At 42.8% G+C, this 17,831-nt stretch overlaps 1 protein-coding gene across 11 annotated transcripts in view; it reads left to right on the top strand.

The window, feature by feature from the left end:
* SGMS1 (sphingomyelin synthase 1) overlaps positions 1-17,831 on the top strand; it is a 109,088-nt gene that overhangs the window by 79,507 nt on the left and 11,750 nt on the right. For 6 of the 11 annotated variants that reach the window (XM_052799379.1, XM_052799381.1, XM_052799377.1 and 3 more), the window contains one exon: positions 16,638-17,480. In XM_052799379.1, the coding sequence (XP_052655339.1) occupies positions 16,858-17,480 (623 nt within the window). In that variant the 5' untranslated portion in view covers positions 16,638-16,857. Of the gene's footprint in view, positions 1-1,978; positions 2,111-9,267; positions 9,397-14,731; positions 14,751-16,637; positions 17,481-17,831 lie in introns of those variants that run through there. The other 5 variants (XM_052799380.1, XM_052799383.1, XM_052799384.1 and 2 more) reach the window with 4 other exon arrangements.

Here is a 17,831-nt window from a genome sequence, read left to right as displayed (position 1 = left end):
ATCCAGAGCTTGGTGGAAGTTGGTATTGAGTCAATTTTTACCTCTTGATTTGTGAAACTGGAATTATTCTGTGTTTTTAAAAGTGGATTTAAGAATTGAAGTTACTCTTTCAGCCTCTGGACAAGAAACCTGAAGATAAGCAGCTGGTTTTACTCAACGTTTCAAAATGCTTCAGGATGCTTTGTCCCTTGTTACTGGGCTGCTTTTCATAAACGGGTAAAAACTCATTGGTCCCAGTGATACACATAATACTGTTTTCTTGTAAATTTAAAACATCACTTTAGCAGTCAAGCAGATTTTTCACTAGTAAGAATGCTGACACTGTTATACTTCAGTAATTTTTAAAAAACGTGAAGTTGAACCCAGTTAAATCCAATTTATTTATATTGGGGAAGCTGATGCTTTGGGATTGGTGAGTATTAAGCATCAAGGATGAGGAGGATTTAGTAGAAAGACCACCACCTGGTTAGGTTCGGTGCAGCTTTGATTTCAGTTTCTTAGTCTTCCCAGCTCTCTGGGGTTTTTCCTTATTATTTCTAACTCCTTTTGTGTTTTGAAATTTTCTCTTTTAATCTCAGCCATGTGCTTTTCTTTGGGGACATTGGTTTGTCTGTTCTAAACTAGTCACACTGTACCTAAATCCGCAGTGAAATCCTGGCATTATTCAGTCCTCCACAGTGCGTTGCATGTTATACTTAGGTTAGAACAGCAAAGATCTGACCTGGGCAAGCCTCAAGAAACTTTATTTTGCGTTAGTATAGTTGCAGAGAGAAAATGGAGAGATGCTTCAGGTGGCAATGGTATCTCTAGTCCTGTTAAACTTGAAGCTATGAAAAGCAAATAATATATTGCAAAAGCAAAATGAGAGATGAAAGCAACTTTCTGCTGTGTTAGAGTTTCTTTGTCTTCATGGTTCTTGCAGTTTCAGAAAACATAAACAGTGCAACTTTTTGCTAGGTGACTGGATTTTAGAGAAATGAAGAAGCTCTTCTAGGGGACTGGGTTTTAGAGAAATGACGAAGCTCTTCTAGGGAGGTTAGAGTAAACCCTCATAACCCAGGAGAACAGTTTTCCCCTGTTTTGATTTCTGAGCTACTAAACTCAGATAAACAACCCTCTCCCAAAACATAAGTATTTTTAAATTATAAAAAGATCTTTCCTGTATAACAAAAATATAACTGTCTAACAAAGGGACTATTTGCAAACATTTTTCCTGTACGCGGTGGCCTGGCTTTTGCAACTTGTGAGGCAAAGGAGGAAAAGAATTGATCCAATAATTCAGGGTTACTTAAGCTAAAAGCACTCAGTTACTGAATTAAATTTATCTGGGAGAAAAGTAACACAGGCTCAGACTTTTGTTAATGTTTAATGTTCTGTAACGGTCTTCCCAGGCATAATTGAGCCATCAGCACAGGAGCGATCCCGTCAGAGGAGTTTATTTTGAGTGATTACAGAGCCGCTGTGGCTTTCATTTCAGTGCAGCCTGAGCTAATTGATGAACGGGGCCGTAATTTATTTACAGTTCTCGGGATCCTTTCAGACTCATTCTCCTTCTTTTAAAAACCTGTGGAAGGGAAGGCGGCCGAGGAGGCTGCTGGGGCTCACTGGGCTGCTGGCGCTGCTGCCCGTCTGTCACAAAGTTGTCTAAAATACTCTGCTCTCTTGTTTTGGGTGATGGTTTTGTACTGCCCTGGTTTTAGCAGCCTCTCCATTTTCTTCTAAGCCTGTTGACCTTTAATCTGGAGTGTGTGCCGCATGGCTAGGGAGGGTCTGACATGCAGGGCTGAAACAAGCTGCGGAGGATGGGGGAGAGGAGAAAGGAAAGAATGGACACTACTGATGATGAAAAGAAAAATAAGGAAGAAAAAAGCTAGAGGGCATGAACATTCACACTGTTTTTTGTCTAGGTCTCAGTTTGGGATGAATACTACTGATTTTTCTTACTCATTTTTTTTTTTCTTCTTCCTGATTTTGCTAGATTCCAGCATTATACAGTTTGTCTCCTACAGCTTGCTCTACTGATGAATCACGGGTCTGTATCAATAAATCCAGCTTTATGCAGAGCTTTGAAACAGGGAGAACTCCAGTCTATAAGTACTTTTCAAAATAGGTAAGCAGAAGTGATTTTATACTCAGAAATCTCTTGGGTATGAAGATGACTTTCAGGTCTGTTGAACCTCTGAATAATCAGGGGAGGAGGCAGTTGCAAGCTGATTTTGGGTTTTCCCTGTGCTTGGGGCAGACCTATTTTTGGAGCTTCAGCAGGGATCTGTTGAGCTTTATAGTCCTGTATGGTAGGAAAGAGTAGTGTGGAGTCCCTTAAAAGACCTGAGCACCACTGTCTCGGAGCTTCGCATGTCCTCTCCTGTCCTGAAGAAGTCACTTGTACAGCTAAGCACAGTCTTCATCCTGAACTTGTTCATCTGGCTGCAAGTTAAAGCCCACCTCAAGTCCACTTTGTAAATACAAGTAGTAGAAAGGTAGTCTGAAAATATTTTAGACCACATACCTAATTTTCAAGGTGAAAGGGGGTTTTGAACTAGATACATAGTTTTCACGACTGAACTTTGAAGTACCAGCTGCCAGTTGTTTGAAAGCTGCTGTGCCTTTCGAATCAAGTTTTGCAAATATGAGAAAGGAAAGGTGTTGTGCATTGTAATCATGAGCACTGCAACAGTATTATTTATCAGTCAACTGCCTGAAATAAAAAATATTAAGAAAAAGGAGATGGCAGTGATTAGGGGAAGGTCTTCCATACGTAGCTATTATTCTTCCCCAGGGAAATTTGCCAGAGCAATACTTCTAACTGCTAATACTTGACGTTGTAAAGACATTGTGTTTGCACTCACGTGCATGACGAAGTGCTGGAAAACAGATACAGCAACAAGTTTCAATAGGGCGATTCATAACTACTGTCATATCTTCAGGCAGCTTTGCAGAGAAATCTGACAGAAGGATCGTTTAAGCCATTCTGGCTTAATTACCACACTGGTGACTGTCCTGCCATCCCATTGCAAGTTTAATATTTGGTGGAGAACCACACCAAAATCACCTGATGTTTGTCTTGAGGTTTGATTCTGCCTTTTACCCGTTTGGTCTGACTAAATAATACATGAACCAAAGCAGTTTCTGCAATTTCTAGGCAGTGTGGATCACGATGGCGAATATAAATGCAACACTTGTTAATGTAAAATGTCCTTGCTTGCTAACTGACCCTGAATTTTCTGCCCTCCATTAGGTGACATAAGTCCTGTTGTTGTCAGTGATTTATGCAGCATCTACAATAACAGGGTCTGTTGCTTATGGAAGTGCATGCATTTATATTTTACAACTCTGCCTGCCCTTCATATTTTATTTACTGAAGAGTGTAAGGAAATTGGTTACTTGGCAAAAACTGGCTTTTAGAGAACTAAGGAAATGCAAGCTTCGTGATTTTTTGGGTTGACGCTGTGTTTGTGTTGCTTCCCTCCCTGGTGGCTGTACCACTCTTTCTCAGGATCTTTCTAAATACTCATCCTTCCTCATTACTCCTCCAGAAAGTGAGGAGAGCCTTCAGCCCTGCTGTTGACAACCCAGCAGATCACATCATGCCCTCTGGGGAGGGCAAGAAATCCCCGTAACAGATAGGAATGCGATATCCTTGTGCTGTCCTATGGCCGCTGGCTTTTCTGGTCTGAGGTCAGCAGTTTTCCCCTAAAATCATAATTCACATGATGCCCTGTGTGGCATGTCTTGCATTTCAGCTGGGATGACACAGGCTGTGTTACCCATGTGTACATGCTGCAGCTGGACGAGGCTGGTTCGTGTGCCAGCCGTTCCGTTTGCCTGTACTTGATGGGAGATGCTGTTTTACTCCTGGGCTGTTGCTGTGAGGTCAGGCTTTTGTAATTTGGCTGCCGAAGGCCGATTCAGACCAGCACAAGTTTGTCTCAGGATCAAATTAAATCAAGTTCCTACATTGTTTCACTAACAACAGGAAATAAAACCTATAATAAGACACTTTTTTTCAGTGCTGTTGTGGTCCCATGTAAGGTGAGCTGCATATTTCATCAGAATTTCTGCCATGGTACTTTTCTCCCCTCACCCACATTAAATATTTATGAATGTAGGTATTTTCAGACCTAATGAAAAGGTTTTGGAGTGCCTAAGGACAGATAATAATATACTTGCTTTTAAAAGCAATTTTCATGTGTATTTATGTTCTGTGCAATCTCTGGTAATGCAGCCCCACCCTCACCCCCACAAAAACCACCCCCCCAAAAAAAACCCAAAAAACAAACAACAAACCCCAAATGAAAATTACTGTGACTGTTTAATATCTTTGGTATGAACACTTCGTGGTACTTGATCTTATCATTTCCAAAATAGTACTTTTTTTCCCGTCAGTAGTCACTTCAACAGCTCTGTATTGCTTGCAGGAGAAGCACTGGCATTATCAGAGGACTGATGGTGAATTTTCATGATCTTTCTATGTGGAAGATTATTTTTTTTATGGCCTCTTATTAAAATGCCATATTTTATCAGGTATAGACGATCTTGAAGATGTTCTTAGGATTTACCTAAAAGATGCGTGTCAGAGCATGGCTCAAGGATAGTCCTGTAGAGCGAGTCTGACCATGGGATGGGTAGGTAAAGCAGCAGCTATGTCAAGTTGGCCCCTATTTGTTTTGTGCTCTTAAAATACTCTGTTTACTAATGTATTTAGGAGGTGTATATACTTTTCCCAGGCCTTGAAGGAGTGCTGTGTATTTATGGAGCCTGTCACTAGGTGGCTGGATGGGGTTTTACTGGTGTCCTGCTCTCAAGGGCTCCTCATCAGATGAGTTTCTGCAGTACTGTAACATCCTAACCCCTCCGCTGCTTGGATGAGCCCCTGCACATTAAAAACATTAGCATAATTGTTATTCCCTTGTTTTGTTCGCTTGCACAGGTACGCAGCAGGGATATTGCATCCTGCTGGACACGTCTAGAGAGTGTATCTTCTGAATATCTACCTATGGGAAGGGCTTATTCCCAGCAAGCCTTTTGCATCTTGCTGCTGAAGGTTGATTTAAGGGAGTATTGTGCTCTCCTGCGTGGCTGCTGCTTCGTTACCTATTTTGCCATTCATCTTTTAGCTTCAGCCTCAGCAGCTTTTTCCAACTGTGCTCCACTTCTCTTGTGATCTCCCATCCTTTCCCACCAGTCAGCAGAGCCGTGCCTTCGTGGCTGACACCAGTCCATCTGGGAGAGGGGAGCTTCGCTCTGCTCAGTGAGGCAGGTCATAGTTCGGCTATTTTTGAGCTGCACCTCATGGGTGTTACTGCCTTGCTTTCGTTAATACCTTGCTAATCTGGGCTTCATCCATCTGCTTGCAGAAATCTATGGCATCCACATGACCGCAGATTTAAATCCTTCCTCCTCTCTCTCCCTCTCATGTCCTTCCCTGCAATTTATTTGGGTTGCTCTTTCTGTGGCTTGAAGGAGAATAGTGCCGCTGGGTTTCTGCAGTTCTCTTGCTGCTGTAAACGAGCAGGGCTTGTCCTCCTTACTGGATGTTAACCTATTTGTGTAACAGGAGCTATGAAGCCCAGTCTTGGTTTTGCAGGCAAGCAGCTCAGTGATCCTTTTGGAGCGACAGGCATCCCTTAATTGATTAAATGGTTAATTCATGTGTCTATTTTCTGGGAAGAAATGCTGATTTTACACCCCCCCCCCCCCCCCCCCCGAGTGGACGCAGCTTTTCAATTTCTAAACCAACTGAAATTATCTGAGCAATTTGATTTGTTTGCTGCAAGCAGCATGTGAATGGTTCACTGCAGGGAGGTACAGTTGTTACGTGCTCGATAAAGCATACGTGCTGTGATGTAGTCCATGGACACTTACGTTGGGGTGGATCGTGGAAATGACATTACGTCTAGTGCTGTGCTACAAGCCATTAACACCTCCCACCTAACGTACAATTTAATGATAGGAAACACAGTTTTTCAGGAGTGCATCATACAGTTTGTAGTGTACAGCTCGGTTTGCCTTCTTTTGGTTAAAAGAAAATGTTTAGACTAGTAAGCAAAGTTTGCTAGGGGCTGTGTGCTCATGCTAGCAGCTGGACAATCATGCGCTGGTGATAGCAGGCTGGGTCTGATCCCTCCAACCCTTCTGTGGCAGGAGAAGAGGTATTGCATGAAAAAGGCACCTGATTTAAAGTATTTTAAATTATTTCTGGTTGTGAAGTGTGAACAAACTGCTGACTGAGCTTTGCACTCAGTTTTGAGTTGCTTTGCAGCAGTTATATGGGCTGTGGGTAGATAGTGGATGATAGCGTTCCCCGGGTGGAGGAGTTTGTGAGCTGAAATACTTTTTTCATTAAATACTATTTTTAAATGTAGCTTAATGTCCATGACATGAATGCAAGCTAGTCATACTTACCCAGTACCTCAAGCTGAGATTCTCTTGTTTGGCTGGAATTACAGATTACTTTTTGAACTGATTTAATTGACGAGTTAAAAACCTACCAGTTCAGTGTGTGAATCTGTTACACAGTCGTCCAGTCTTTTGTGTTCAGTGTGCCAGATAGTGGAGTCACTACCTGCAGAAGAAAGGATGGCTGAGAACCACCCTGCCTGAGATACTCCCTGGGATCATAACCAGAGTTGCTGGGTGGCTAATGGACAGCTCCATAAAGATGTTAGGACAACATGACGCAGGCACATCTCCAATACCTCAAGTGTGTCACTAGAGAAAAAATTCAGAGGTAATTGGATGTCTGCAGGAGGAACTTACTTCTGAGGGTTTCAGTCAGTTATTGAAATATTCATAATTTCCAGAACAGTTAGATAGCAAGATACAAGTTTCTTATCTTTGCTTATCTCTCCTTATTTGTGAATGTAGTTAATCATAACTTTAAGCTGAGATGAGTATTTAAAATATAAAGTATTTTTCAGACTTTGAACACACTATTAACGATTTCAAGTGATTCTACTTGTGGTCTTGGAAATTGTTTGACTGATACCTCACAGTTGCCATCACTGTCAGTGTCAAAGCAAGTGTGTTTTCAATGTTGTTTTGTGCTCTTAAAATATCTGGCAATTAAAAATGTTAGGAACCCTTAATGTTTTGAGGAGGACATTTGTGCTTACCTGTTCTTTGGGTTCAATGCCGAATTGTTGCCAGAAGCAAGATTTAAGTAGGATTTGCTGGTGTCACAGGATAATCAACGGGAGGGATGGCACGTCTGACATAGATCGGGAGCAGCTGAGTGTGAATAGTCGATGGCATTAAGGTCTGGAGTCCGATACAGAGATAAAGCTACTTTTCAGCGCTGGGGGAGGAATATCTTGGGTTTCTGAAGTCCCAGTTCTGAAATTTGGAGCTTGTTGCAGCATCAAAGTGTCACATTTGGTGGCAGGAGCAGCAGTCCTGAAACACCAAGCAACAATCATGAAATCATCTATAAAAGGCAAAAAAATTAGGGACCCTTAGAGAGGGGGAACAGAGCTGGTCTGAATTGCCGTCCCTTTCTGGCACTCATGCTTTCGAAGAAGGAGATGCCGGATGGCTGGACTGGGGAGGGGAGAGGATTTGTCTCTCCAGCCACACTGGATTTTGCTGAATGAACGCAAGCATGTTTTTGCCATCAAGCCGAACACTGACAGTGGCAGATTTCCACTGCAAACAGCGAGATTTGGCATCCATGCGAGTGGCGGCGAAGAGAGTAAAGAAGGTGGCTGAAGTTTGGCAAGTGAGCTGAGAGATATTTTTCTTGCTTGTAGCGTTAACTACAAAAGAAAGATGCCAGGGCAGTTCATCTGAATTTTCAGTAGATCTGGCTCTAGTAAGACGAGTTCCCATCGTGCAGATTGTACACCCATAACTCCTTGGCAAAAATGCCTTCTTTTTTTTTTTTTTTTTTTTTTTTTTTAATTTTTCTAGCCTTTCCTGGGTTTCTGGTTGTTCTAGACCAACTGTGCAGTGAATCTTCCTCTCCTTCGTAGAGAAATAAGTCTTCCAGATCTGGAAATATGGAAATATGTAAATATCTGGAAATATGTAAATATTTGATTTATCATACAACTCTGAACAGGTATTGCTGGAAAGAGGAGGATATGTGTTAAAAAATTGGGTTAGTAGGACTATTTATATCAGAAATAATCTTGAATATTTGTGGTGTTCTGTCTTTCAGACCAGGGATCAGTATGTGTTATATGAAACTAAATTAATAAAGACAAACCCAGGTATTGTTTTGTTTTACAAGGGTAATAGCATTGAAAATTATGTTGATGGTGTGCCTTTTGGGTGGGTTTATAAATGGTAACAGCTGAAATGCAGAGAACAGCATCTTGCATGATGATTAGGTTTTTGTATTTCAACTCTTGAGGCTTGGAGTCTTTTTGATCTGGATCTGATGTGCTGGGCTTCAAAAGTAGGATATTTTAAATAAAATATTTATATTTCTAATGAAATATGGAAGCATTGTTTTAGGCTGGGATTCTAAGCATGTAGACTTAGTTTTCTTTTGCTTTGGTTGTAACTCTGAGAAGGGCAGTTTGGAGGAAGCAACTGTTGTGGTCCGAATGCTGTCGTATTAATACAAGTCCAGTAGCAAACCCAAATATTAAAAAAAATGACAATTAATTGATTTAAGTCTTCAGTGAGGCTCTGGTTTCACTGTGGTTTCTGCCACCTTTCTTTTTCCCAATCTGCATGGCTGGTTTGGCAAAACATGCTGGAGTATGCATTTTAGAGCCGTTACCATCAGTCACAAGACTGTCCTCAAGTTTCCTTAGGCAAAACTTCCCTTTCAGTTCTGATAAATTTTTTAATTTTTTTTTTTAAATTCTTGCTGCTACTTAGATTCACAGAGGGTCACCACAAATCTGACTTTCTAACAATAAATGGCTTTTAGGTATCCAACATAGGTTAAAAAAACCCCCAACACACCAAAAAAATACAAAACACTTACCCTTGGTTAACTGAGTTAAAATACAGAGCATATCGCAAACTTTTAGTGTCTCCTTATTTTCTTGTTTCCGTCCTTCTGCCCTACCCCATCCTCTCCCCATTTCTATGCCTTGTAGGGGAAAACCACTTTTTCTGCTTTTTTCAGTGTTTCATTTGTTTTCCTTCAGAGGTCTTCTGTTGTTTGGATATAAATATAAGGAAGTTTTGATAGTTTCAAGAGGAAGGCACGTATTGTTTTGTGCTCTTTAGTAATGGAGTTAGCTCAGAGGTTGCACGAGGACACGGGCCTCTATTTCCAGCTCTGCCCTATCTCTGGCTAACCCAGATCCCGAGGCATAACACAGACGTGTTCATCTGTGTTGGAGACGATGGCTAGAGCTTGATGCCGCCCGAGCGCAGAGCCCAGAAACACTTGGGATTGCTTCGGTCCAGAAACCAGATGTGCAAGGTTTGAGCGCAGTGCGTGTCGTGGTGTCCATGGGGGTTTCTGTCTGTATATAGCAAAGAAGCGACTGATGGGGTGGGCGGGTTGAGTCCTGCTGCAGAAGTCTTTGCTGAAGAATTAAAGATCCTAGTGTTGAAGCAGATTGCCCATGTGTAAGGATTTGTGATGGTCCATTAATATTTTTATGCACCCCTTTGCGGGTGGAGGGCTGAAATAGTACAAACCCACTTTCTCTCAAAGATAATATTCTCAGGAGTTATAGTTGTGTGTTTGTTATCCCCCCCCCCCCCCCGTGCAAATTAACTTTGTGGTGTTAATTCTATCTCTCTTGCACAGATCTAAAAAGCATTTGGGGCAGGGAGCTGGAAGTTGGGTTTCTTATTGCAGCTGTTCAAAAATAAGCTAATATACATCCCACTTCTGTTGCAGGTGTTGCATTACTTTAGGATTTAGACATTAGGATTGTGGTATGTAGTACAAAATGAGATGTGTGCTTGGGTTATCCCTGCCATAGGCAGAAAGTCCATAGCTGTTCCTGCGGGTGCCAGCTGGGGCTGTGGTCCTGGTGCCTGGCTCTCCCTCCTGCGTTTGAGGAGACTTTTCAGTCTGAGATAGTTGCTTGTAACTTAAACTAAAGGCAGGACCTGCCCTCCCCACCCTATTCTTTCCACCCCCGGATCACTCGAAGCAGGATTTCCGTAGTGTCAAAACAAAAGCTCTGCTTAGCAAGTGCACCCACGATGAGTTTGCTGGTGAGGTGAAGACTTCTCCTGAGGGTTTGCTGGTTTCCATAACTGCTTCCAAGCCCAAGAAGAAGAAGGGGAAGGAAGAAAGTTGAGCAAAGAGATGTAGTGCTTTGAAGAAGCAAAGGGATGAGGCTTCATCAGGTTTGGAGGGAAAAGGTGTCTCTATCACCTAGCACAGAACGTGTGTGTGTATATACCTATATGCATACATGCATGCAGTAATAGATGATACGTTTTTGTAGCAGAGATTCCCTAGCGGTGTTTCCCACCTGAAGATGAGCTGTTTGGTTATTCAGATTCGATTAAGTACTTTCATTTTAAAATCCTTGCCACTGAAGTCTGGGCTGTTATACTGAGATCTCTGCCTGTAAGTGGATTTTCATGTCTTATTTTTTTGTTAAATTAGGATAGGAAATATACGGGGGGTGTGTGTCTTTTTTCTAGAGAGTAATTTAGAAAAAAGGGGCTGCTTGGGGATTTATGTAGTATGCAGGCAGGTTTTTTCTCTCTCTGAAGCTGCGTAAGTAGCTATTCAGGGTACATGGGCGTTGCTTCACATATTGATCCCAGGCTCTCTTTTCGTAGTAGTAATTCTGCTTGCTCTGACTTTGTGTCCACGGGACAATGTTTTCCACCTAGGACCGACCTTGGAAACCTATCTCGGAGCTCCGTGAAACTTGTGAGCCCATCTGTGCCTCAATTTTGTACTTACAGATATTTTGTATTTGCATATGTTTGTATTTACAGGACAAAACTAGCTTTATTGTTTTAAAATGCCAAAAGTATCTTGCTCGGTAGTGGTGCAGCCTCTTGCAAGGGGCGATCTCTGGTTTGGAGGCACGGCTGTCCTGGAGGGAGGGAAGCAATTCAGAGCATTGCTTGAGAGCTCGTTAGTGATATCCAGCACGGACTTTGTGGCAGGCGCCTTTTTGTTGCAAATTGGTGTGCAGAGGTGCTTTGCAAGTACAGGTCGTCCAGTTATTGAGGTGTCGGAGAATTATTGTGTAGTGATGATTAAATGCCTGTAGAGGAGGTGACTGTAAGCAGTGACTCAGACCCTGCTGTTAGGAACAGTTTGTTTTGTGCTGCAAAAATGCAGGATGAGAGCTCCCAGCTTTCATCTGGAGTATTCGGTCTCTGTGTAACTTCTGCTCACCGGGGTGGGGTGGGGGATTCATTTGTGCGTTGGTTTCTAAAGCATTAAAACTTTAATCCTCACAGCAGTTGTTTTTCTCCTGCTTACGTGTGTGCACACATAATCAGTGTGCATCTCAGCGTTTGCTTTCCAAGGGAGAAAATGTCACTATTTTGTCTTCAAACTGTGCTTAGCCCTGGACCTTGCTCATTTTAACACTATTTTTTACTAATGGTTTTATCATCTCAACTTTTCTGGGGTGTTTGGGAAGGATGCTCGGTGTTGGAACTGAAACACACCCACTGCCTCTGAAAGGACTTGAAAATCGCCTTGGCTCCTGGTGAGGAACTTGTCGTGGTTTCTGAAATGGCTGGTTACTTTCCTGATTTCTATAGTGACTGTTGCCTTGGCAGCAAAGGTCCTCGCTTAGAGAATAAAAGCACTGTACAAACATGAGGAAGGCATGATTTGATTTGGGAAGGCTTAGGTTTTCTTTGGTCAGGTTTTAGAGTGCTTTAGGAGGATGATGAACAAGCTGGTTTCGGGGGTCTTTTTTTGCTGTTTTAGGTGGATGTGGTTTTGTCTCATCAGTGTTAATTGTGAGACGTAATGCTTTCTGCTTGCAAGTTTAGAGGTAATAGGGAACAGCATGTTAACCTGTAAGCCAGCTCTGGGGTTGTGGAGGGAGCTTACTGCTCCATGGACCCTGCAGCCATCCCAGACAAAGTCTTGTGCCGCCTGCCCAAGGATGTCTGTCGCTCACTCAGCGGTGAGCCCGTGCACTTTGAAACAAAATCTGAAACAGTGACGTCCAATGTGAGTGCTTAGTTGTCCTCCAAGCAGACCTAGAGATAGAAAACTGGAGAGTTTTCTGCACCTTGGCTGCCACGTCGGGTGTGGAGGTGTAGCAAGCTGATGATTTTATTGCTGATTATCTTGTCCTTTAACCAGAGGTGGATGCTGCCACATTCGGTCCTTAAGCCCAACTGCATCTCTGCAAAGCGATGCAAAAGAGAGCGGATCTTGATATGCAGGGTTATGTAGTGTGCTCTCAAATACTTGTTTAACCCACTGGGGTGGCCGTGGTCATAGTATTACAACCCTCATACAGGCAGATTGAAGTGGTGGTGGGAAATACTCCCTGTCAGGAAAGCGGAAAAAAGGGTCTGAAAGTTTTAAGTTAGCACTTTCATGTTTGCTGGGAACAGGGGAAAAAAGGTTGTGTAAACACAAGGAGGTGGGGACTGGAGCCCTTGCTGAAGTTATTTCGTACTGCTCAGTCTTGTGGTGTGGGTATTTTGAGATACTGGTTTTACGCGGCATCATTATCATAGTGCAATTGGTATTATTATGATAATCACATTGTTATTTATAATTCATTATCAGATACAGGCTCCTTAATGAAGGAGATTTGCTGCAGATGGAGGGAGCGTTTTAGTTGCCTGGGCCAGGCTAACAGCCTGTATCAGAGCTGGGGAGGCTTGGGTGTGTGCCTGTCCCCCTGCCCGTCCCCATGCCTTGCTGGGGCAGTGGGACCAAGCTAAGTCAGTGGATGTGGCCTGGCAGCTGTGGATGCCCATCCCCACCTTCTGTCTTCAGCTTTTGTGGACAGGATAAGACCATTTGTGGAAGCAAGGGGGTCAGCGAGGGCTGTTAGTCTCCCATATAATTTCTGCAAACTTCACCCGATGAAGCTTTCATGAACACACGATAGAAAACAAGGTATTTTAAATATGACAAACTGGAAGGTGTTAGTAAAGAAGCTTTTTTGCTTAACCCTCCCCCATTAGACAGGCTGTGAAATGGAGGTTTGAATGATAGGTGTTCGTTAGAAATTTTAGTTGTTTTTTCTCATTGTAACTCTCAACAGAAACGACTCCATGGCCTGCGTCCTTGGCAGAGTATTATGCTTCCTCTAAGCCTTCCTCCCGTGAGTATCAGTTACTCTGCTTTTACAAAAGATGCCCCATAGTGATTTACACGCTGGTGGTGTGATAGGAGCAGGCTGGGATTGCACCTGGCCGGCACTGTGCTCGTGCTCCCAGAAATGTCATCCATGGGGACTGAAGCTTTCTGCTCAGTAGCTTCTTGGTCCTTGGTGAACCCCATGCCATCGTTGTCCACGAGATGGGGTGAAAGTTTGTGCCTCTGTGTGAGATGAGATTTCTCATTTTTAAAACCAACAAAGACTCTTAGGAGATATATTTATATTTTAAATTCCATAAAGACACAAAAATTGGAGTCAAGCAATCTTTATTCTTCTGTATGGTACCCTTAATAGCATTACTGATGGTGAGTTTAAAGCACGAGCAAGTTTCTGAATTGATTGTAGTTTTTAGCAATATTGCCAAACCCTGCAGTTTTACTGCAAGACACACACATTTGCTGTTTCTCATAACACTACCAGGCCAGGTATCATGGGGTTACACCAGCATATTATGACTTTTGTGCCAGTATCAGAGTAATATTTGCAGCTGGCAACAGATTTTTGTTCTTCTAGGCTCCACAGAGAGCTCATCTTAAAACCTACTAGTGTAGCTGTGGCAGGGGGAGATGTATATGCATGGTAAATAAGGAGATGTAATTTGAAGGTTGGCTACAGGCTTCTGAACAGTGATGAATGCAGCCCTTTGCACTGTGTCTTTGGGATCCTGAATCCTTGAGCACGCAGGAGGCTTGCGGTATGTTGTCAGGGGCTGGACAGAAAGGCTGGTATGTTGGGAGGATAACAGTTAAGGGTCCACTTTCCTCCTTTCTGAGTGGTTTGGGAAACTGTGATTCAGTCACTCCAGTGTTTAAAATTGAAAAGGTTTAATACCGCCCCACTTCATGTACACAGAGTGCTCTGACAACCCCAACTTCATGCTGAATTTGTAAAGCAAAACTTGGAGAGGCAGCTGATGTAGCTGTTAAATGGCATGGGAAAATGAGGTCCTGCTGCAGACTAAGAGCCCAGGTGTTGTTACAGGATTAAAAAATAAATAACTTAGGCTTTGTCAAGATTGTTAAGGTGCTACCCTTGGAAACAACAAGCCAGCAGAGAAGTCTGTTAGCATTAGTTGTGAATTTGATGCTGTGCAGTTTCTGGTGCTGCATCTCGTGGATTTTGACCCTAGGACAAGTGTGAAAGTGTGTGTTGCATTTTCCTTCACATAGACACCGATTCCTTGAGTTGTGAATTACTGGTGCATCACTTGAGACTGAAATATTGTGGACATCAAAAAGGCAATGGTGTTTCCATCTCCTTGGTCTGCAGTGAGTGAGTCGAGCCAGAGGTGTTAGTAAGCAAGGTAGCTCAAGGCTGACATTGCCCTTAATGCACAGACTGAGGCCAAACGGGGAGCTGGAGGCAAAACATCTTCCCATAACTGCTGGTGACACCAAGTCTCCCTGGCATGGAGTAAGGATGCAAGGTTCCTGCTTGAGCTTTGTGCTGCGGCTGGTGCCAGACCCAGGATTTCAGGTGCCCTGTGATAACCTGACTACAGTGAGTACAGCGGAGACCAGTGTGGTGGAGAGCGAAGCTGCTCTCCTTCTGTCAAAGTCTTGTAGGAGTTTCTAATGTGGGTTAACATGCGTTATTCAATCCATCCTTTTTTTCCATGTTCAGAGCTGTGTAACTAAATACTGATTTGCTAAACACAACTTGAATAATGAAGTGATCTGTGGCTAAAAGCCTTCCTCAGTACATATAATCCCACTGAAAAAAGAAAGAAAATAGAGCTGTATCCTCTCTTCCGCTGTTTTAAAACAGCACAGATATTCATAAGGGGGAATATTAATCTTCATCCCTGTTTGTTCCACGGATTGAAACATGTTCACATGCATGGCGTGCCCAGCAAGTGAGAAGTGGTGTACGCAAAGTACTGCCAGTCCTTCATCCAAAGCTTTTTCTTTTCTTAATCACCAGACCTGGTTCATTCCACAGAGAAACAGATTAAAAACTGCACCTTGTGTTTCTTGCTCAGTTTAGAGGTAACAGGTCAAAAAATATACGTATGTGCAGCATGGTCAGGTTTTCCGTAGGAGTATAGCTCTGTATCTGTTTTGTACCACTTCTACTCAAATCGTGCCAGTAGTGTAGATTATTTTGGTTTTCCTCAGTGACAACTTTGCTCCCTGCGATGAGACACAAACATCTGGTAGCTTGTAAGAGGCTAAAAATAGTCTTTAAGCTGATAAAGGCATGATATGACTTTTGAAAATACAAGGTGTTTTTTCCCCATGGTGTTACTTTCTTTAGGTCACTTTGTGTTTACGATATTACAGCCTCCTGCAGGAGACACTTGGTCCGTGGGCTGGCAGGCTGGAGACAGGGGTTCTCATTGTTTTCCTCTCTTTGCTCTGGGGAGGACCATTTTTTCTTTGTTCGTTGAATAAACATTGCAAACCTGGGAATTTGCTTGTGGCATTCACTGCCACATGATCACGTGTGCCTTGTGCTGAGGATTTTGCTGCTCTTGTCTCAAAAATGCAGGAAGAGGTTCCAGCAAGCAACATCTGTTTTCCTGTAATTTTTGTATTGGAAGTGATCAGCTTTTCTAAGCTAAGCTATTTTTGTAATTAATTGGGTGTAGAAATTTGTTACCTAGTTCCTTTTTTTTTTTTTTTTGAAGTTTTGCTTTCATTTTTCTACTGGTTCCTTTTTTAGCTGATGACAAACATTTATTTGAATTGGAGCAGTATACCATGGAAACCAGAGAATTTACCTTGAAAAGCTACTAAACATGTGCTAGACTCCTGCAAGCCTAAATGCTTTGGTTTATTTTCAGGCTAACCTGTTTGGGCATTGATTTTCCTGCTGGTGCTTTTGGTCCAGAGAGTATAACCTTGCTTATCTATGTCATTTTTTTTTTGTGTTGCTGATCTCTAGAAAAGCATTTTTTGTGGTACATTAGGTATTTTTGCCATGCAGATCAAAATCCAGGCTTCCTATTCAATAACTAGGTGCAACACATTGCATTAAGATACCAGTCTGTAAGGGGGAGAGAAGGTTTGTGACATGAGTAACACTAAACATTTGCTCTGTAGATCCTTAAATCCATTAGTATTATGATTTTAAGAGGAGTTTGGGTACTGGTTATGGACCAGAGCTGCATAGTAATAGAAAATTTAACAAATATAGAGCAGGAAGGAGTCCTTCCCACAGCTGCGAAGTGGTGTTCATAACACAAAACTGTTAAAGCTCTTGAGAAATCAGTAGCAAGCTCGGAAAGGACAGTGCTGTGTATACAAGGCCAGAGCTCAAATCAGTTAGTCTTTTCCATGCCAGAGTCTAGCTATTGTTTAGCAGTAATTTTGTTTTCAAACATGAATTGCAAACTATTGGTAAATGCTGTCCTAATGACTGGTTTGGGGTTTTTCTCCTCCCCAGAAAGAAGAATGCCAACACGAAAATGAAGTGAACCATTTCCTATATTTGCCACAGCACCTGGATGCTCATATCGGATGGACAGAGACAGGGACTTGCCTCTCACCAAACTGCTTCCTCGGACAAGATGAAGCCAAGGAGGAGCTTTCTGACACGCTGGAGTCGCAGTGACTGCTGCCCAGTTTAAAATTGATGTCAGACTGTGCCCCAGCTGCCTGGCAAGATGAAAGAAGTGGTGTCGTGGTCACCCGAGGAGGTGACGAATTGGCTAACGGAAAATGCTGTGCCGGAGTATTGTGAGCCATTGAAGAGCTTCACGGGGCAGGATTTGATCAACCTCACGGAGGAGGATTTTAAGAAGACGCCTCTCTCCCGGGTGTCTTCCGACAGTGGACAGCGGCTATTGCACATGATTGAAACTTTAAAAATGGCTCACCACATCGAGGCTCACAAAAACGGGCATGTCAACGGGCACATCTGTGTCAGCATGAGCAACACCACGCGTGAGAATGGCTTTAGCAGTAAAATGAAGCTGAATGGGATGCCAAATGGTTATAAGAAGGAGATGATAAGGATCCCCATGCCAGAGCCAGAGCGCTCACAGTATCCTATGGAATGGGGCAAGACTTTCCTGGCTTTTATTTATGCACTTTTTTGTTTCATCTTTACCACAGTGACTATCTCAGTTGTTCATGAACGAGTGCCTCCCAAGGAGGTGCAGCCTCCCCTACCAGATGCATTTTTTGATCGCTTTGATCGGGTGCAATGGGCTTTTTCTATTTGTGAAATCAACGGCATGATCCTTGTAGGACTGTGGTTTATTCAGTGGCTGCTCTTAAAATACAAGTAAGTAAAACCTTTTGAAAACCGGGTGCTAGGGTATACTTCCGACAGATTTTGGAGGTCAGATACTGGTTTACATCCAAATAAAATGAAGCTTCTTGTGATCTTTCTGATTTTGGTTTCCCGAACTGAAAGATACCATGTCATAGGCAAACTGCAGTTTGTGTGGGCTGCTTGCACAAAAGGGAAAAGTTCAGTCCAACTGCTAACTAAGAAACTAAGAAATAGCCTTGGTCTTGTTTGCCTGCACAATTAACTTGAGCCCTTTTCGTGTGTGAAAAGCCATGAATTGGATGTAATGATGTTCTTAACTCAGTTGACTGTCCTGTCTGTTTAGAGGGAGCCCAGCTCACA

Source organism: Harpia harpyja, chromosome 10, assembly GCF_026419915.1.
Source record: "Harpia harpyja isolate bHarHar1 chromosome 10, bHarHar1 primary haplotype, whole genome shotgun sequence".
Classification (NCBI taxonomy): Eukaryota; Metazoa; Chordata; class Aves; order Accipitriformes; family Accipitridae; genus Harpia; species Harpia harpyja.
The sequence above is the reverse complement of the archived record's forward strand: the minus strand, read 5'-3'. Positions and strand labels throughout refer to the sequence as shown.